Genomic DNA, 21,290 nt, shown 5'->3' on the forward strand with positions numbered 1-21,290 from the left:
GGAATTACGATGCCCATTTTACTAGTGAAGGAGCTGAAGGTCAGAGCTCTGCTCAGTCACACGGTTAAACCAGAAACTGGAAGCCACTTCATGGGTCAGTCACGACATGGCGCTAATGGGAGAGAAGAGCACACTGCACATGAGGGCCCAGCAACGACACTGTGGGGGAAGGAGTAAGGCCTGTCTTCGTGCACCCTCCCCGCCATGTCCTTGCAGGTTCTACTCTTCTGTAGTTGCAAGAGGACGGTTTCGGAAGCAAGCACTGTCTAGGCACTGGGGAATTCTGATCCGAGTTCTCTTACCTGTGGCTGGAGTCCCTGGGAGCACAACTACTGGGGGATGAGTCACTACACCAACCCTGCTCAAGGACTGAAGAGGGTTGCTCAAAGCCCGCAGAAGCCTAGCCCTTCATAGGCCTGTGTGCACACGGTGCTACTGGCTCCGCGTGACGTCAGAGCCGTACCCGGCCTTAGTCCTGCACCAGCTGCCCCTACACTCTGCGCTCATTGCTGATGCTCTTCTAGCTTCAGCTCCGACTGTCCCCATTCTTGCTTTCCTGGCTAAACACTGACTCCCCTGCTCCTGGCCCGTCTGCTCCCTGGTCCCTTCTTCACTGGACTCCCATCCCCACCCTCCCACTCCCAGGGCAGAGCCCCCCCCCCCACCTCTGGGCTTTCGCTGATCTCGTACTTACACATATGACAAAAATTCAAATGTAACAAATTAATGAATTAAATTATATTTCATCCTCTCTGTCCCTTCTCATTCACCTCAAATTAGGCTGAAAGACTATCAGTAGGAAAGCAGCTACCAATTAAAAAAAAAAACCATCATTTCCCTAGGGAAGACAACAAAATCACTAACACGAACGACAGGATGAATTTCTTTGGCCACTTGCAAACCTCCTAGAGCATGAGAACTAGAGGGGCTCCCCCACCAGTACCCCTTACCTCATATGCATGGAGAACCCAGATTTTTCACACTCAACGTCTTTGGCACCAATGATTTAAATTCAGCCACCATTCTGGTAAATATTTTTATTGTTAGTTTTATCAGAAAAACTTGTATTATAGGCAATTTCTGATACATAATTTTATTAGAGCCAGAGATGATCACTTCTTCTAGAAAAACAAACCTCTGAGATTAGAACGGAAGACGATGAAAAAACAGATTTCACTTCATAATTTACTTTTAGTAAGCCACCCAGTGCCTGCCAATTCCTTTGCGTGAGTATTACTTTAACATTGTGTAACAGGTCATTAATGGAGAACACACAAGCCCCAAGCCTTCATATCCTGAATCTTCAAGTCAATCATCAACTTTTCTTAGATTTTTGAAAACATGAAAATAAAAGCCATTTCTGATAAGGGCACTCACGCCACGTACGTTGTAAGGAGGTACAGCAGTCAAGGCTAAGCCTCATATTTTCCAGGTTTTAGCTGAAATTACCTTCACTGGTTTCTTAGATTCTTATCAGTCTTGTGTGGGGGCTATTTTGCTTTATTGGGCCTAAAGAGAGCACAGTATTAAAATACATTAATGATCTCTACTGACAATATGGCATGAGTGGGTTTCTAACTCTCTGGGGACATGAGTGGAGATACGACATGTCCCAGGACACAGGTGAGTGCCCCTAGTTATCCCTGAGCAGTTTCACACAATCACTTTGTCTCCGTGGCCAAAGTCTGGGGTTGGATCTTCCTAGCAGCTTCCAGAACTGAAACTGGGTTCACTTTGTCTCCAAATTCTTTTTCTCGATGCTCGAGAAGAATGCCCTAAAAGGAAAACAAGAAGGAACATCAGTCCTCACTCTGAGTCACTCAATTCATGGGACAGACACTGAGTGGCAGCTTGGGCAGCAGCGGCCACAAATCCGGGTCAGGCCTGGCTCTGTTCCTGAGGGGTTCAGTTCTGGTGGCAAAACGGGACCAGGGAAGGTCACATCACAACGGATGGGCTGTTCCAGCAGCACTGTGGGAGCAGGAAGTCAGGAGGGGCATCTACATGGGGCAATATAATGGGGTGATCAGGGAAGGCTTCACAGATGATACAGCATGGAAGACAGCCACGTGTCTACAGGTAGAGCTGAAGTAAAAGAACACGCCAGGCGGAGAGAGAGCTGACACAGGATGAGCTTCCAGAGAAAAGCCTCAAGGTGTGCAAGTGAAGCTCAGAGGTCAGACTCTGACCATCTGAAAAGGGAGACACACCCTCTCTTGACTTCAGTTTTCCTAAGAAAGCAGAGGCCGCTCCTGATACTGTGAAGCAAAATGCTCTAGGAGAGAGGATACACCAAAGTACACGAAAGTGGTAAAAAACATAAAATAGTGTGCTTGAGATCAGTATCGAGGAATACTTGTAAAAAAGTTCCTCGACCCAGGACATCAGGGAGCTCATCTTAACAAAACAAATAAACAAACATCCATAAATGCATTTGCTGCACCATTACTTATAAAGACTTTTTTAAAAAACCCAAAAAGTCCCACCACACTGAGGTGACTACAGGGAAGCAGATCAGGAAACTATATTTACATGTCTAATAAAGTAGTACGCGGACATTAAAAATACTGAGAAAGAATATATAATGACAATAGGAAATGTTCATGATACACTGTTAAATGAAAAAAGAATAGTGAGATTTTCTAAAAAACAAACAAACAAACAAAAACCCACACAAAAATAAGAGGCTTCTCAGCTCTGTTCTGTTCTGGCGGGTTGTGCATGGCGGCTTACAGAATGGCTCTCCTCACCCTCTACTGTTGTGTTTTCAAATTTTCTATGTTGAAAACACATTGCTTCTTTAAAGTAAGCATGCTTTAACGATTACCATTACAAAGGAAAACTACGAAAACTCTGCTCTCCAGAATCCCGGAGGAAAGTCTAGCAGCTCAGCCAGGCCAGTCCACCTGCCACCAGAAAGGAAGAAGGCTGCGCTCCAGGGAGCACCAACAAAGTCCAACAACACACCTAGCAGCACCAGGAATGTGCCAGCCGGGCTTGGGGGGCCTGTGAGCACCAGATGAGTCACTGGCAGGCAAGGGAAGGCTGCCAGTGAGCTCTGCCCTGCCCCGGAGGCTGAGGGAAGGCAGAGCAAGGGAAGAGGAAGGAATCCCAAATCCCAGTGCGCCAGAGCCAGAAGAGGCTGGGCGACTGATCCTCTCGGGAAGGGGCCTGCCCAAGCACAAGGGCATCTGGAAGGGGTCTTTGGGAACCACTGCTGAGGAGAGGCCTTGGGCAGGGGAAGGGTGGGGGTCTCTGGAGGAGGACGTGTCTGAGTTCCTGAGTTCCATTTCCACTGTACCACTTAGCAGCTGTGTATCTCTTGGCGGATGAGCTTCCAGAGAAAAGCCTCAAGGTGCGCAAGTGAAGCTCAGAGGTCAGACTCTGACCATCTGAAAAGGGAGACACACCCTCTCTTGACTTGGCGGAGTTATTTCATATCATTCATAATTCCCTTCCTTACATGTAGATGGGAATAAAAATCCCTAACATCCCAGACTGGTTGTGAGGAAGGTATGATATGGGGTACATGAGGACTCAGAACAAGGCGGGCACTCGCTGGCAGCCATGATCACTAACACATTTCGGTATATTCACCAGAAAGGAAGCAAATAGGTTTGTATTATATCAGACACCAATCCATGCAAGATTCTAATACGGACAAGCAACAGCAGCTACCAAGGTTTAAAAGGAAGAGATTAGAAGAACTTAAAATTGAAAGATTTCGATTCCTAGTAGCTTTTATTCCTCCCAAACTGAGAGAAGTGTGCAATTATTAACATTAGCAGTGAGACCCACCAATGCAAATAATACTGTCTTTTTACAAAGGCGGCCTAGTGTGAACGTGACGCCCAAGGCTGGGAGAGACAGGACTCAAGGTCAGGCCATCAGTCTCGAGGTCCTCCTGTCGGGCCCTTGACACTGCATCCACTTCGCCCCACGCCTGCTCTGGCATCTGAAGGCACTGCCTTCCAGCACAGGGGAATGCCCCCAGCTCGAGGCTGCCTGCAGTCAACACGGAGCAGCCACCCACCTGCCTCCAGGGCCCACAGGGTCCCTGTGCTGACCCTGGAGCCTCAGAGCCAGGGCCCAGAGCAGCCTGTCTGTGGAGAAGTCTGCTACCTCTCCAGAGCGGCACCCCACAGGGAAAAGTGCTGTCTCCCCCAACATCTCCTTGCTACTCCCCCTAATTCGGCCTGTTTTTCTTCCTTCTCTTCTCTTCCTTTTCTCTACTGTCCATCCCTGATGACCTGGGAAAACTGCAGGGGAACAAGTTCTTTAAAGAATGAAAACGCTTTGGTTCAAGCACCGAAGACAGAACTTGACATCAGGAAACCCGGATGCAGGCACGTGCTCACCCACACCTCTCAGTCCCCAGTTACTGGCCCGCGGAACCCCCAGACCATCTCAGGACATTACTGTGATGAGTGAGGAGATCCGAGTGTGAGGTGGCCTGTGAGCAGATGTGTGGTAAAGGGTAATTCCCCTCCCTTTTCCTTCCTCACATTCCCGGGCTTTCTAGAAGGAAGGCTGCAAGACTCCAAGTAGGGAAGGTCACTCCCCACATTGGGGTCTTGTGCCTACAGACTCCCACAGATCCACAAGTGAACATGAGGAATTTACCTGCTTTCCTGATCCCACCACAAAAACTCCCCCAAGGATGAAGCCTTCGCCTTCCAGGTTTCCAGAAAAGCCTCCGTTCCGGGCTCGGAAGAAGTTGTACCAGACACCCAGACGGATAAATCCCATAAACATCATCTTCCGTCTTTGGGGACCGTAGAACTTTTTCTGTAGGAGCAAGAAAGACAGAGCCCCTTGGAGCAGCCTGTATGCCTGCCTTCCCCAAGGAGGAAAGGTTCCCAACAGGGCATTCGTTCTCAAAGACCCAAAGCCTGCTGCTTCATGTCCTCCCCCCAACCTAACCCACACACGGCTCCCATTCAGGAGCACTCCCAACTGCCCAGGGAAAGAGAACCCTGCCAGGCCAACTTCCAACCCCAGGACAGGTCCACGCTTGGGAAACAGATATGCAGCTTTCCACTCTGCCTCTAAGAGACACACGGGGCTCTTGTGCCCGACAGGGTGCTAACAGCCCAACATCCTGCACAGGTGAGAGCAGAGGGAAAAGGAATATGGCTGCAAGGAAGTAAGGGACAGGGGCTTGTGCTGGTCCCCACCTGCATGGTGCAAGAACCCAGCAGGGCTTCAGCAATTTCCCAGGCTCCCGTGCCCAGGTCACAGTTCAGGAAGGGCTCAAGTAATAACTGAGAGGACACCTGTCAAGTGTCCCTTCACGCTCTGCCCAGAGGGCTGCACAAGCTCCTCCACGTCCAGGGCAGCCAAAAGAGAGGCCAGCCTCCAGCTCTAGGCCAGACATACCCTGGGCCAACGAGCTCTCCACACCTGAGCACAGTCCCCACCAGTCTGTGTCAACAGGCTCACAGGAGATGCACCTTTTCATCCAGGAAGATTTCTCCTTTGAAATAAGGCTGGAAGTCCTGCACTTCAGTCCTGATTTGTTCCTTCACCACTGCATACAGGGGGACTCCCAGCTCGTCCAGCTTGGGCTTCAGGGAAGACAGGTCCGCAGCCTCCTGCAGAAGACAGGGAACATCAGGGGCTCACACTGTTGTGGTCCTGCAGCTGGCCAAAGCCCGCTCCCCTGCAGACCCAGAGTGGTCTGGCACTGAATGCAGAACAAAAGCAACAAGACACCCAGAACAATGAAGGCCTGTGGAGCCCAGCAGAGCCTGTCCCAGCTGGGACCAGGGCCGCAGTTGTAGGGTGTCAGGCCCCCTCCTCAGCCCAGGCTTCTTGTTCTCTCCAGGGTGGGAAGAGGAGGCAAGGCTCCTATTATGGGTGTCCTAACCATGGCCTGGGGAGCACCCAGTACCTGAGAGATTGCCCCCAAACACGGCCCTGCACATGTAGCCATGATGCCCCTCCCCTGCACCTGACCAAACCAGCAAAGCCTAGGACACAAACCCCACTTCGGCCGTGTGAATAGCTGCCTTCTCTCAGTTGGCTCCCCACCCCCCAACAATCTTCTTTTTCTCCCGCTGAAATCCCACCCTCCAGAAAGGGGTCCCTGTTCTGAAAGCTCTCCCTGGCTCATCCAGCCTGGAGGAAAGCCCCAATTCTCTGTGCATATTCAATCTTTCTGCTTGGAGACTTTTTTGGAACCAAGTCTGTGTGTGATCACCAAGCTGAGCACGGTCACTTAAGTTCCCAAGTGTGTTTCACAGTTAGACGCTGTGTCTTCCATTTCTTGTACCCCTCCATGCCTCGCACATGGCTGGATACACGGAAGGTACCAGATACCAGGTGGAAAGATCTGAAGGTGAAGGTGGGTAGTAGGGAGACTGCGGCTGGACTGATAAATACAGACATCCTTGACTCTCATGAATTACATGCTGGATGAAGAAAGGAAACTACATGTGTCTTGGTAAAGCTTCACTGTTCAGGACAAATTCTTCACGACTGGTGTCAGAATTAAAGAAATAGCAGCCCATCTGCCTCCAATACAAGTTGCTGTATGGTAGCAACTACATTTAATTTTTTGTTTATTTTCTAGAACACATGAAAATGACAGCTAATGAAGCAGAATCCTCTATGATGCACTCATCAAGAGCTTCAGTGAGTGGCAGACTTTGCCCTACAACAGAGAGGACTACAGGTCTGCTGTGGCCAAAGACCACCTGTGTGTGAGATGAAAGGATTTACTCCCTTTTCCTGGGCTCTGTACCCTGGTGTGTCACTGCACAAGGCCATGAAGTGGAAATTCAGTCCTACACCTCTGGTCTGGGCCACTAAAATAACACAGACTGCCAACCAACACGTTTTTCACAAAATGCTCTGCCAGGCAGAGACTAGAGCACAGGCCAGCAGGTTGTAATTAGGGAGGGCAGTTGCTCTTGGGATCTTGTAGGTTTAACTGGCCTTGGGAAATCAAGTCACAACAGGTTTCCATGTTAGTATTTGAAGGCATCACAGACTTTGAACCAAAAGCCCTGAGTTTTAAGGCCTCACTTTCCTATGGTAGGTAGAATAATACCCATGGTAGATAATAATAATATCATGGTAGGTAGAATAATAATCCACATCCTAATCCCAGGAAGCTGTGAATATGTTTTGTTACAGGGCCGGGGGAACTAAGGCAGTAGATGGTTGTTAACCAACTGATCTTAAAGGAGACCATCCTGTATTATCTGGGTGGCTCCAACCACAGGGGTCCTTCCAGCGACATGGTGATACAATAGGAGAAAGACTGGACCAGCCATCACTGGCTGTAAAAATGGAGGAAGGGGCCATGAGCCAAGGAGTGCAATGGCCGCTAGCAGCAAAGAGGAAAGGAAATCACCTACCTCCTGGAGCCTCCAGAAGGAAGGCAGCCCTGCTGACACCTTGATTTTAGCCCAATGAGACCACTTGCAGAATTCGCACCGCTAGAAGTGTAAGCTAATACATTTGTGTTGTTTAAAGCCACCAAGTCTGTGATGATTTGTTACAGCAGCAACAGGAAATTAACACACCTCCCCACAGCAGTGTGACTTTGTCACAACCTCTGTCCCTCCACTTCTTCCTCTGTAAAACAAGCTGTATTTTCCAGGGATACATGGGGGAGACAACAGGCACTGATGTGCCCTGAATGTGAGTACATTCTCTGTCAGCCCAGCCACACAGGCAGGAGAGAGAGCTCAAGGCTGAAAGGCAGGCCCAGGCTGAGGGAGGACAAACGGAGGAAGGAGGAAGACCACATGGACAGGGCCAACGCCACCACGTGAGAAGCAATGCTGTCTCATTCCCAGTTCTCCCTCAGGCAAGGCAGATCTCAGAATCTAGGTCTTCTGCCACTGACTGTGCGACCAGGACAGGTCACCAAACCCCTCTGGCCTTCACCTATCTGTAAAGTGACAAGGCTGGACCCTGCTTTCCCTTGATAAGCTTTCTCACTTACCAAACAGGTGATCATGGCCTCCCTTTGAGGGGTCAACCTGGGGACCACCCGGTCGGTGAGCCTCAAGTTTCACCAAACACATCCACACCACTGGCATCACTGAGCTGCCAAGAGCACACAGTGAGGCAGCCAAGGAACCACGTGCAAATCTGTGGCTCTCAGCTGTCCCCCAGGGACTCCAGGTGGGCTCCCCAACAGGGAGCCAGGTAGGTCCACTCTACAAGTACAACCTTGTGCTCCCCACCCCTGCCCCGTGTGTGCGACACCACAGGTGAGGGCTGCCCATGGCTGTACCAGTAACCATCCAGACACTACATTTCAATAAGCAGGTGCCTGTGCTGTGCATCAAGAACACGAAACTGGACCTGGTCCCCATCCCTGATTAAATGGGAAGATGGCCCCGGAAACAGTCCGTAAGAACACAAGGGCCAGAGAGCGCCAAATGAGAGTCAAGTATGTTTGTTAACCCCAGAATATGGTGAGTTGTTAAAGGAATACACAAAGAGAATAAATCAAAAGAAATACCTAGAGCAAATAACAGCACTGATCAAAGGTCAGAGTGGGCCTACAGACCCTTGGTCTTGGCTGGAAATGTGTTGGCCCTGCTTGGCTAGACTCCTTTTCTCTGAACAGATCCTTGATGTACTAACCTCTCGGCAGAGGAAACAGCCTGGCCTGCGCACAGCCATAATCACAGCTCCATTCTTTTCCCAGAGCTCCTTTGCTTTGAAAGTCCTTGGTTCTGGGGAGAAAAGGCAAGTCAGTATTCTCTCCTCCCAGCCCAGCCTGGCCCCAACCATGAAGGAGCTCATAAACGGCACAAGTCTAGCAAAGGACTTGGAAACAGCAAACAGGAAACACAGACAGGAACTAATCACTGTTCAGAGGAAGGACCCCACTATATACCTGAAAGGGCCCTCCCCCATCAAAATCTATTGGCAAACGTGAACATCCCAAACTGGACCATTTCTGGAAAAATGGCAAATTCCTTTGCTGGTACTAGTGGACACTCTAATGATCCTTTAGGGCAGATACATGGCCAAAACCTGAAAGAGATCTTGCACTTTGATTAAAAAAAAAAACAAAACAAAAACCCTAATTTTAAAAAGAAAAAAGTATTCAATGGGAATATGTCAACAGAAATTTTAACCAAAAAAAATTTTTTTAAGATTTTATTTTTAAGTAATCTCTACACCCAACATGGGGCTTGAACTCACAATCCCAAGATCAAGAGTCACATGTTCCACCAACTAAGCCAGCCAGGTGTCCCACACTGATTTTTTTTTTAAAGTAGGCTCCACGACCAGCATGGAGCCCAAAACAGGGCTTGAACTCACAACCCTGAAATCAAGACCTAAGCTGAGATCAAGAGTCAAATGTTTAACTGAACTGAGCCACCCTAGGTGCCCCCTTATGAAAAAAAAATTTTAACCTAAATATGTTAACTGCAGTATTATTTACAGGAGAGGGTAGAAGATGCCCAGCAAGGAAATGCTTCAGGGCATTGAGGTTCTGCAGTTCAAGCCAGGCCGTGGTCAGATAGGGCCTGCATCCAGTGGGGCGGCCTTGAGCACACGCCGGCCCCTCCCCAGACCTCGGTTTCCTCATCCAGCAGCTCCACTGCGGACATCAAAAGATGGGTAGAAAAGTGCCCACCGCAGTGTCTGCGAACACAGAGTTAGTGAGGGCTCAGCAAGTAGCAACTCTTACTGTCGTGGCATTTCTCAGAAGAATCCGTGTCCCTGTGGGATGTTATGTGGAAAAACAGGAGCGGGCTGGGGTCTGTAATCGAATGAGATTGGGAAACCTTGGGTTGAACACAGCCAAACATCTCTCCACAGGACTTCGTAGTCCTCCACGAAGGTGACCTATGCTGTAAGTCTGCAGTCACAGTGCCTGCCTGTAGACAGGCTTCCTCACTTATGGAAGAGGTGATCATGGCCTCCCTTTGAGGAGCCAACCTGGAGACCACCTGGTCAGTGAGCCCCAAGTTTCACCAAACTCATGCCAACTGCATCCACACCACTGGCATCACTGAGCTACCCATGCCAAGAGCACACAGTGAGGCAGCCAAGGAACCACGTGCAAATCTGTGGCTCTCAGCTGTCCCCCAGGGACTCCAGGTGGGCTTCCCAATAGGGAGCCAGGTAGATCCACTCTACAAGTGCAACCTTGTGCTCCCCACTCCCCGCCCTGTGTGTGCGGCACCACAGGTGAGGGCTGCCCATGGCTGTACCAGTAACCATCCAGACACTGCATTTCAATAAGCAGGCGCCTGTGCTGCGCATCAGGAACACGGAATTGGATACACAGTGTTTCTCAAACGCATTTGACCCAGGAGCTCCTTTTTTTGTGAAGACCCAGGAGACAACAGCAGAAAGTGAAAAATGCTTTTGATAAGAAAAAGCTAAAATGTAAAACATGGTATCCAATAAGATCCCAACTGCATACCATGTACACATGAAAAGGAATGTGCAAAAATAAAAATGAGTGCTGTGTCAGGGTAATGGGCTTATCAGTAATTTAAAAAATGTTATTACATTTTTCCTAATGTTGTTATAGTGACTTTTCAATTAAAAAAGAGAGCGAGAGAGAGCCTTTTTATAAGGAAAAAAATGAGTAAGTCTGCATCCCAGCACCTTGGAAAAGTACTGAGGCCTGTGGGGTCACTGCTTACCCTTTCCCAGGGTTTTCAGGTCTATGTCCTCCAAATATTCCAGCGTCGCTTTCTGGGACTTGGACAGAAACACGTCTGTGTTGGCCAGGAGCAGGGCCAAGGCAGCCGCCCCCAGGGCCCCCGCACCAATGGACCACATCCCCATGCTGAAGAAACTCAGATCCTGGAGGAAAGACATTTCTGGAGATTGAGAGGAAGGAAGATGTTATTGCTCCCACTTTGAGAGATCTGGAATCTGGTCTCCATGCAAGCCTCTGCCTGGGCAGCCAACCAGGAGGCCAGAGGCAGGGGAAGGGAACAGCGGCATCAGAGACGGGAGCAGATGATAGGACCGGGAGCAGATGAGGGCCGCTGAGCACCTGCTGCCACAAGAGCCTGGGGAAATAACAGACACGTGGAGGTTCCTGCCCCAGGGAGCTCACTCGTGGGCAGGCCGATAACAGAGAAATGACAGCACTCTGAGATGCCTCTCTTGACTTTGGGCCGTGGCCTCCCAGCTCTGTGGTGAGTCCACGCTGGGCCCCCTGGAGGCAGCCTCCTTCCCCTTTCTCCTCCCTTTCGCTGGCTGCTTTTCCTTCATAGTCTGGAAGTCTCTGCTATCACCTCCCTCGGGGAGGGGCAGCCTGTTCTTCTTTGATCAAGAAATACTCAGAACACCAATCACACTGTTTTGTTATGTTATCCTTCTTCCTTTTCAGTTTGTGAATCCCTCAGAAACAGAGACCCTACCATTTATCCAGCCCCCAGGCAGTGCCCGGCAGGGCCTCACTCCTGGTAGGCAGGCAATCTCAGGACCTTCTCTCAACTGAGAATAGCTCTATGTTGCATTCATTATACAAATAAAACAGGCTGAGTGAAAAAAAAAACAAAAATCAAAAAAGAAGCAATACATAAAACCAGAGTCGATGAGAAAAGTAAATGTCCCCTGAAAATCTAGCAGCTATTGAATGACATAGTTGAACAGAGATGGCCACTAGTAAACACCAGTGTCTAATCTGACATTCTGCCCCGTGTGCCTAGCACTACACAGATGTCTGCTGAGTGAAGGGGAGTCGGCCCAGAGAGGAGGCATTATGTAAACAAAGAGCACGGTGCTGGGTGTCTGTCTGCCTCAGAGGGGCTGGCGAAAGACGTCTGCATGGGCCAAGGGGCTCTGCAGTTGCAGTGGAGTCCCAGGCAGGTCCTGCAGAATCCAGCCTTGTTCCAGCTCACTCCTGAGGGCCTCCCTAAGGCTTCCTCTAGTTGGGTCCCTCGGACCGCAGCAGGTACCCCATCCAGCCTGCCTGCTCCTGACAACTACTTAAAATACTTCTGTTCCAGCCATGGCCCTCCAGCCATCCTAGGGTCTTATACTGGGGACTTCCTCCCTACGTACCAGCATGACTCTGGTTAGAGGTCCCTGGGAACAGACCCGGTGTGTATGTGTGTGCCCCCAACCAAAGACTTCTGACTCCCCTCCAGCACTTGGCTGGAGAGAGGATTTCTCTACAGGATTAAGCAAAGGCCCAGAAATCCACATGCCACTGCCACAGGATGGGCTTCGAGGGACCCACTGCCATAAGGTGGGATTGGGAGTAATCTGGTGGTGAGGACTTCGGGAAGAGAGGGTAGGCCAGCCTTGTGTTAGGCCAGCAGGAAAAGTTCGGATTTGAGTTAAGAAATAAAAGGGGTCTTCCAGGCCAGTGGGGTGGGGAGGAGGAATGCCGAGATGAAAAGAACATTGCAGAAAGAGGAATCTGGCACCAGCATACCAGGGAAGGGGGAAAGCAAGGGGGGGGGGGGGGGCTAGGGCACCTCTGATGGGAGGGACTGGAGCTGGAGAGAGGAGTTTCTTACAACTGCACTTCTCACTGCGGCCTCCTGACCTGGCAGCACAGGCATCACATTGAAGTGAAGAGCTCATGCCTTATCTCAGGACTAAGGAATCATCAGCTGCATTTTAATCAGACCAGGCAGGCAGTTCACCTGCACACAGAAGTTGGAGAAGCACTGTCTCAGAGCAAAGAATCCAGGATTTTGCTCTTGGTGAGCCATAAGCCGCAGAATAAGGTCCAGTGATGAGGGCAGGCTGGCCTGGGAGAGCTGCGCCCTCCAGCTTCCCTTCTCACTACGGGGGACAGCGGGGCTCTTGGTGAGCCCATCTCCACGTTTCTTCCTGGGATGTCCTACCCCATCGGTTCTGTTCTTCAGGACTCTGACACCTTGTCAAGAAGGCTTCCTGGATGCTCTGCCTACCCTCGCTACCACTCCCAAGAGACACTTCATACCCAGTACACTTCCTGTGCGGTCCACATAAGATGTGGACATATCTACCTTTGACTCTGTCCCTCAGGTCGTCTCTGAACTGCCATGCCCAGCACAGTGCCTGCTTGGTACACAGTGATCTCTCCAAAATTGTGCACACAAGTGAATTCAATAGAATCGAATGATGAGGATGATGACTCATGGAGAACCCCAGTTCTTGGGCCAAGCAGGAAAGAACCTTCCAGCCCACGGCCTGGCTTCCAGTTCTTTTACGAGGCAAAGTTAACACATTACTCAATTATAACTCACAGAACAATTAGGGGTATTCACAGAACCACCACAGCTCTCACCTGTGTGCTATAAACAGGAGATTCCCCAGAGCCTGGAACAATTTCTGCACTTCTACACACATCCCAAACACCCTTGGATTTCTGACATGTGTGTATGATTCCGGAGCAGATGGTGTGGTCTCTGATCACAGATCTGATAACATTTCTGTGGCAGCACACAAAGACCAGCTTACGTCTACCCTACAAAAGGACTCGCTTCAACTCCCAAAACACTTGAATGCACTGCGGGAAGCCCAGAGAGCCTTACGCTCAGCTCCACATTCTCCTAACACACCACTGCGGCTTTAGAGACCAACAGGCTCCATCTTCCCACCAACAACCAGTTAGCCTGTTTGCTCATGACTGCAAGGGAACAGGACTCTACTAGACTCAACATTTATTTCCAATCATTTATTCAGCACTGACCTGTTCAATAAATGGCAATTTGGGAGGATATACAACTAAATGAAACACAATCCTCAAGGACACACAGGCCTAGCACACAGATAACAGAAATTCAAGTGGAAAGGGGAGGCAGCTTGGGCCAGGTATGAACATGAAGCCATGGGGACGAGAGCCAGCTCCATCTGATATGGGAAGCCACAGAAACACCCAGAAGGAAGTGGCTTTGGGGCTGGCATGGGACTCGGGGGGGGGGGGGGCGCAGAATGGAAGGTCTAGGCCCTGCCTGGGCCGAATAAGCCTGAGAAAGACCAGGCTGGCTGGGGGGGTTGGGAGATGGGTGGATATCAGTGCTCAAGGCACTGGGAAAATGCAAACTTCTATGTCCCAAAGGCCCCCAACCCCCCTACCTCAAGTTCAAGAGCCAGAATACAAGATGTGGGTGTTGTTTACCACCCCACTCCCACCTCGAGCTGTGACCCAGAAAGTGTGAGCAAAGAATCACCCCTTTGAGGAGCGTGGACCTCACTCTCAGCCCCAGCAGCACTAAGATGTGAGAGCAGTATTAGCTCCAGAGGTGAGTCAGGACTCTCCATGAACATACGCCAGGGGACCTCTAGCAGCTGGCTCTTCTGCTGGGGTTAGCGGTGAAAATTCACCCCTGGAAACACCTAGAGAATGTGCAGGTCCAGCCCCTCAGCCAAGCCTCCTTGAGCTACGAAGCAATTCCCATCCTGGCCCATCTTGGAGCATGTACCACTGCAACTTGCTGCATAGTGAGACTGACTCAGGCTCCTGGATCACAGCTATTCCCAGGACAAAAAGCGGGGAGGGGAGGGAGACCCTCCTCTCTCAAGAGAACAAAGCATTTTCACATGGGCCTCTAAGGCTATTGGGAGAGATAGGGATTTATTTCGTGTCACTTGATGCTCAGGGCCTAGTTTCATTCACCCAACAGTCCTTGATGCAGATATTACCCAGTTTTACAGCGGACAGCACTGACTTTGGAGAAGTTCAGGACTTCTCCAGTGTCACAGAGCTCACAGGCAGCAGTACAGTAACCAGGACCCAGATCACTAGGATTCTAAAGCTGCAGTCTTCTACCGTCATATCTTGCCTCCCCACACATTCATTTGTGGGTTTCTGTGGGTCAAGGGGTATGATCCCCCTTTGTCTTAAAGAGCATTAAAAAAAAAAAAACTGACTTGTTTTTTCAGTCACCAAATACAGCCAAACCATTAAAGGAAATTTACCATATGACAGATGTCCCTTCTCTGTCCTCCCCTTCCTAGCCTCATCTGTTAAGGAAAAGGTCAGTTTCTCTGAGAGGTAATAGCAAGGTCTCTAGAGAAGCCCGCCCCCACCTGATGCGGCTACAGCCCTCGTTTCCCACCGTGGGACTTACCTGGTCTCATCCTCTCCCACAAAAGGTGAAGCATGCTAAAAGCACAGCCGAACAACAGCTGTGGCCGCTCAGAGTGGCAGCTCTGGTGAGGGGAGAGCATGCTGGTAAGGGGGAAAAGACCCAGCTGGGTTCCCTAGGCGAAGCTGGGCTCATCCCTTCTCCCAGCCTCATTTTCCTCTACTCCAAAATGATGGGACTGGACTAGGTGAATGCGAAGGCTCCTTAAAGCATCCCAGTGCCATCATGGGGGTCTATCAAAACCAGCTCATTTTGGAGTCTGCACATTCTTGGGTCCCCATCAGAACTCTCCCCGCCTCCAGTTCAATTTCCAGAGGGCTTCTTCCCTGCAGCCCAGAACGCCACAAGCCACTTCCCGCCCCAGTCCCTGATCCCCAACCTCCATAGTTCAAACCAGGGAGCAGGGTACTCACCATTCACAGCGGCCACATCCGCTCCTGCTGACAAAGAGGCCGACCCAGCAAGAGCAGGCGGGAATCAGGCTGCAGGGGAGGGCTGGAGGCGGGGCTCTGGAGTCCCGCCTATGGCCCCAAGCTCACTCTCTCACACCATGGGCAGGACCAGGCCACCCAGAAACCCTGGGGCTCCTTCAGCTGTTAATACTCAATCTCCAGAACATCAAAATGGAGAGCTGCCAAGGCCCCCAGCCCTTCAAATAGCTGAACAAAGTTTGAGTCATTTGCAGTCATGCAGATTGTAACATTTATCAAGTGCCAACAGACCTTCCCTGCTATCCAGTGCAGACAATGAAGTGAAGGCCTTAACACCGCCCACGTGTCATACTAACTGAGATCAAAGAGAGATGTCCCTTTCTCCATGGCTCCTTCCGCGGCCTGCTCCTTGCCCCATCCATCACCCCACACCCAAGAAGTCAGCAGGCACCACTGAGAGTAAGGGTACTTGCTATCTGTTCTTTACCCCGCTTTGCCTTGACTTCTGGTTCCTCCACTTAAGTGGCTCCTCTCACCCCACCCCTTCCTGGGTGACCTCACCTACTTCCAGCACTTCACTCCCACCCCTTGGTATTGACTTCCAGGTTCCAATTGCTGTTCCTGACTCAGAGTTTGCACTTGGGGGTTCTGGAGGTCATCTCTGTGGCACCATGACCAACACTGACCTCCACTTAGAGTCAGTGTTTCTTCCGGAGTTCCCCAGCTGACTGCTCAAGCCAGAAGCTGAGAGTCACAGCCCACTCCTTCTCCCTCGCTGCCCGCCTCTAATGAGTCAGGAAGTTCCATCCATCCTGTGAAACATGTTTGCCCCCCACCCCCCGAGGCCCCTGTTACTCCATGCTGGTCCACTCTGCTAAGCACAGAACAGGCTTGGCCGGAGCCAGGTCCTCTCCAGCTTTCTCTCCACGCTGCAGCCAGAGTGGCAGTAGAAACCCCAACCTGCCCGCATCCTTGCCTGGTCCTGGGCTCTCTAAACTCCTCGGCACGGCCGATGGTGCCCGTCACAGCATTCCGACCACGCCACGCGCAAGGACCGTTAACATGTCTTGTTAGGCCTCCGAACCGTTGCTGTGCTGTTTCCTTTGCCCAGGATGCCCCTCCCCGCCATGCAAACAATGTGAAGGCCCCGGCACAAATAACACTCTGTCTCCCAAGTGTCTTCCTGAAAGCCCCACTATCAACTGTTCCCTCACCTCTGATTATATAGCACGTGCGGAAACGCACACGTACCTTTGCACACCGCACAAGCAAATGGACTCAGTGTACTTTAAGTTACTGGCGTGTCTATGTACACACTATGGTGGAGCAATCTGAGGGCAGCGGCTGCTACCCCCAGCACTTAACACAAATCCTGCTCATCAGTAGGCCGTCAATGTCCAACGAAATTATCTGAATATTATTCTTTAAACTCCATGTTGGAACTGATTTGGAGGTACCCAATTTCAGCTCAGTATCAGAAAGTAATTTTGGACAGGGCTGGCTTGACCTTGAATCAAACACTCAAGCCTGGGGTTTAGGTGATCTTGGGTTGGGTCCTAGCCCCACTGCTCAATGGCAAGGCAATCTGAGCACCAGCGGCCAGCGCTCTCCTGCGGGATGTGCACATGCTCACTCCCTGCTTCCCTAGGCCTAATTCCTGCCTGTTCAAGGAGCTGCCTCTGGGCAGGAACTGATAAAGTCTTCATAAAACAAAGTATCAGCACTGGGTGGGATAATTCATGTCTGAAACAAGTAGAGACAGCATCGTAGTCTATACACAGAGGGTACATCTGCCCAGCCCAGCCCCACCCAGGGAATCCTCCCTCGCCAGAATGAGCTGGCTTGAGACAGGCCAAAAGGAATAGAAGGGTGCTGAGGAAGGCAAAGGAAACTAAGAATGCACATGGGCCTCCTTGCCTCCAGCCCTCAGTGAATGAGGCCGGAAGGGACGTTTCATCTTCCTTCTTTGCTCTCCTGTCCCCTCTCCTTCTGTCACAGCTCTGGTCAGCCCCTCCTTCACTGATAAATGAGGAAACTAAGGCCAGAGGAGGGGCTATCTAGTCCAAGGTCACATGGGGGTAGGGCTGGTCAGTGGCTGTGCTGGGACTCAGGTCTGGGTCTCCCAACCCCCAATCCATGGCTATCTATCCTGCACTGGACACTCCTGCAGTAGCTGGAACAGTGTGGGGTAGGGGTGGGGGATCAGGGTTCAGGAAGGCCGGGGGTGGGGGGTGGTTCCTGAAGTCTGTTCGCTGGCCTGAAGGCTGAAAGCAAAATTGCTCCTGAACAGGGACTGGGAAATCTGTGGCTAGAGACAGCACCAGTCTTTCCCAGGCCCAGTGCTTTGCAAGCAGCTTACTGTGCAAAGCCAAATGTTTTTGTAAGGGTCACATTGCCCATTCTCAGTTGGGAAGCCATTCTGCACCTTTCCTCCCCACAGTAACAAGGTCCTGTCGATCCTGGATGATACATGGACAGGCTTAAAAATGCCAGTTTAGCAGGCTGGTGACATGCGCACCCAGGGCCCCACGAGCAGTAGGGGATGCGTTCCCACCCACCCTCATCATCAAGGACCACAGACCTGGCCACTTGCAGTGAGCTCTTACCGACTTGCCTCAGTCTCCAACTTCCTGTTCTGCTCCTTGGGGCGACCGTCTGCCCAGCTCTGGCCCAGCTGTCCTCTCAGATGCCAGAGTCAGGAAGTTCTGAACAGATGCTGAAAGCAGAACAAGGGGACATAATCAGCTACTGGGAAACTCTGGGACAAAAACAAATCCTCTGATCAGGGATTGAAGCTACAGCCCCCCAACATATGTGGGTATTCTGCCCCTCACTTGCACGGCCTCCTGACCAGGCTCAGAACACCAGCTCTGTCAAGTTATATGGGTGTGGATGGGAGGGCAAGGGTAATACCACAAAAGACCCTGGGTTTCTACTCTTTGAGAGGTTTCCTTGTCCTTCAGTATCTCCTTCCTAAAAAGAAGGGAATTTGAGGGGTTGTCGGGAAGAATATACAAGAGCAACATACAACACAATAAAATATTGCAGAACACTTATTTCTTAGTACTGCAGAATTTAAGGCAGGATCTTTCTCTTCTTCGCGGGACTCAGATTCACTCGTTCTTTGAGGGCAGGTCATTTGAAGAACATAAAACACTGAACAACTTCTCCAGCTGTGCCACCCAGCTGTGTTACTACAGGCCTGCCTCCTGGGCATAACTCTGGGTCCGGAGGGAACCCTGGCTGGTCTCAGGCCCCTCTGGCCTAGCTGTCCACTCTACAGTGCATCCTCTGTGCGGCTCCTGTCACCAATGCCTTCTGCACTAACAGCACCAGGAAAGGCAAAGGGCACTGTCCCAGTTGAAACCTCCCTGTGCCAAAGGCCACTGAGCACAGAGGTGAGGCTAGTGCCTCCAGCCTCTGGACAGTTGTTGCCACACAAGCCTCAGGAGAGGGAGACTTGGGAGTCTCTCAGCTCAACATTTCATAAAGAGGCAAGAATTTCGCTGGCGGGAGAGCTGCCTTATTTCTGAGATACTTACAGAGCCTGGGGTTTCAAGCCCCAGAATTCTAGTCCTAATCAAATTTTGAGAACCAATTAAGTGACACAAGCCGATAAGACAATCATCAGAAATGTCTTCTGTACCCCTAGGGAACAATGCATAAGATCTTAATGCCATGCATGCCCTTATGGGTGTGTGTGGGGGGGGGGGGGGTGTATGGGAAAAGCCACACCAAGAATAACTAAAATCTACATCAAATTCCTACAGGTTGTAGAACCTGGACAAGGCACGGTTTTTGCAACAGTAAAATGTGAATGATTCCCAAATTACCTTCGACAGAGTTGTAACAATCAAATGATTAAATGTACAGATGGTGCAGGGTACCTGGGTGGTGCAGACAGTTAAGCAACCGACCGTTGGTTTCAGCTCAGGCCCTGATCTCAGGGTCGTGGGATGGAGCGCTGTCTGGGCCTCCTGGCTGAGTCTGCTTGGGACTCTCTCTCCCTATGCCCCTCCCTCCCTTTCTAAAAAAAAAAAAAAATCTTTTTTAAAAATGTACAGATGGTGCTTTGTAAGCTACCTTAGAGTGACATAAATATGAGGTATAATGCTGACTCATTTCTAGACTAGTCAATGACTGCCCCTAAAACGTAGTTTGTACACAAGATGGAGGGTTTCTGATGACTGGCTATGTTCCAAGGAGTTGGGGTTTGCATTCTGAATCCCAGTTCTTGGACTCCTGGACTGGGCTAGAGCAGGAGCATCCAGCAAGCTCCTGGACAATGCACTTTAAAATGAATCCTAAGTGATTTTTTTTAATCATCTACCAAGTTCAAAGAAGAATATACTGAAATTAAAAAAAAAAAAACACACTAAATTGAAGTCTAAGTAATTGAGCTGCAGAAACAGCATGGTCTGGAAGGAACAAAAGGCCCAGAGTCAGCTTGCTCTGAACTCCAGTCCAGCTTCTGGACTCCCGGGGTGTGCTCCCTCCCCAGAGCTCTAGTCAGGCTGGGCCTCGACCACTTTTCTCTCCCTGCCCTTCACCTCCCTGCCCCTGCAACAACCTCGAGACTGTCAGATCGGTGCCTTGTTCGTCTTTTCATTCCCAGACTTCAGCACAGGCATTTTAAATGTACACTTGGACTCTTTCCAATTCTGTCAGGCGTGTGTAGCTTTTAGGGGAAGGAGGGAGCAGGTGCCTGAGATTCTGAGAAAACCGTGGCCCCATAAAACACACGACCGACCGTATGGAAGCCCAGAGCCTATGCAAACGCAGAGCCGGGGAGCCAGGTCCCCCAACTTCTGTCGGTTCACCTGCGGCTGTTCCGCCCGCTACCCCCAGGCAGCCCCCGGGCCCGCCTCGGGCTCGGCCCGGCGGAAAGGGCGCGCCAGGGCGGAGTCCTTTTCTCAGTTCTCTGTCCCAACAGTTCAGGCAGGTCGGTGTCAGCGGCCTCAAAGCCCGGGGACGGGGAAGGGGTAGGGGGGTGGTTCTCCGCCAGTCAGATCGGCGCCGGCCCCGGGTCTTCGGACCTCCAACGCTGGGTTCTCCCGCTGACCGCGGCGCGCCGAGCCGGGAGGGACGCCGTCCGCCGCGGCTGTGGTGGGGGCTGCCTGGGGCCTCGCAGGTGCGGCCGCGCCCCGCCGGCTCGGAGGGAGCTTCCAGCCGGCTCTGGAGCCGCCCGAGGGGTCCACCCGCGCAGCGCCGACCGGGCCTCCTGCCTCAGTTTCCTCACCTGCGCCGCGGCCGGGCTCACCCCAGCGGACGTCACCTGCGCGCATGCAGCCAGCCCCGCTTTCCCCCGCCCCGCTGCCCCGGGGCCCGGCGCCTGGAGGCTAGTGGGCCAAGCCCTCCCCCGCCCCAGGGGTCCGAGGGGTGGCCCCCGCGCCTGCGCTCCTTAGCGCCGGCGCCGCCGTGCCTCTCCCACGTGACCAGCCCCGCTCCTCTGGAAGGAGCTGGGACTCCACCCCCTCCCCCGGCAGGGCCCCGCCCCCTGTGGGAGGAGCCCCGGCTCTGCGGCCGTCCCATTTCTTTGGCACTGCGCCCGGTACCGAGTTCGCCTTCGACCCTGTGCGACTCTCGGGCAGCTCCACCTGCGGTCCCTCGTTCTCACAGCGCTAGCTTAGCTCAGTCCTTCGCGAGTGGTGACCCTAGGCCCTTGACTCATTCATTAGGGGCACTGCCTGGAGCAAAAGGAGGCTCTGGACTGCCTTAGTTGATCTGAAAGCACCTGCCCGGTAGCCGTGGGCCGAAGACACCTTTCAGCTCAGCGATTTTTTGAGCAGTTTTTTTATGGACTTTTTTTTTCTTTTTGGCATAGGGA

The 21,290-nt window shown here is 51.5% G+C and overlaps 1 protein-coding gene across 10 annotated transcripts; it reads right to left on the reverse strand.

The window, feature by feature from the left end:
• Window positions 1–1,022: 1,022 nt before the first annotated feature.
• On the reverse strand, window positions 1,023–20,873 carry PRXL2A (peroxiredoxin like 2A). Of its 10 annotated transcripts, none has more exons than XM_028109622.2 (7): window positions 20,703–20,873; window positions 18,078–18,179; window positions 10,635–10,797; window positions 8,608–8,699; window positions 5,454–5,594; window positions 4,624–4,788; window positions 1,023–1,775 (listed from the first exon to the last, which is right to left on the reverse strand). In XM_028109622.2, exons 3-7 carry the CDS (start codon window positions 10,777–10,779, stop codon window positions 1,662–1,664), a joined length of 657 nt encoding a protein of 218 aa, XP_027965423.1. In that variant the 5' UTR covers window positions 10,780–10,797; window positions 18,078–18,179; window positions 20,703–20,873; the 3' UTR covers window positions 1,023–1,661. The 10 variants fall into 10 exon arrangements, with proteins under 10 accessions (XP_027965423.1, XP_027965418.1, XP_027965413.1 ...); XM_028109617.2 differs by having other exon boundaries at window positions 10,635–10,814; XM_028109612.2 differs by having other exon boundaries at window positions 10,635–10,814; window positions 18,070–18,179.
• Window positions 20,874–21,290: the final 417 nt, after the last annotated feature.

Source organism: Eumetopias jubatus, unplaced genomic scaffold (genome assembly GCF_037043125.1).
Source record: "Eumetopias jubatus isolate StellerSeaLion01/CBP00866 unplaced genomic scaffold, mEumJub1_p1.0 scaffold_17, whole genome shotgun sequence".
Classification (NCBI taxonomy): Eukaryota; Metazoa; Chordata; class Mammalia; order Carnivora; family Otariidae; genus Eumetopias; species Eumetopias jubatus.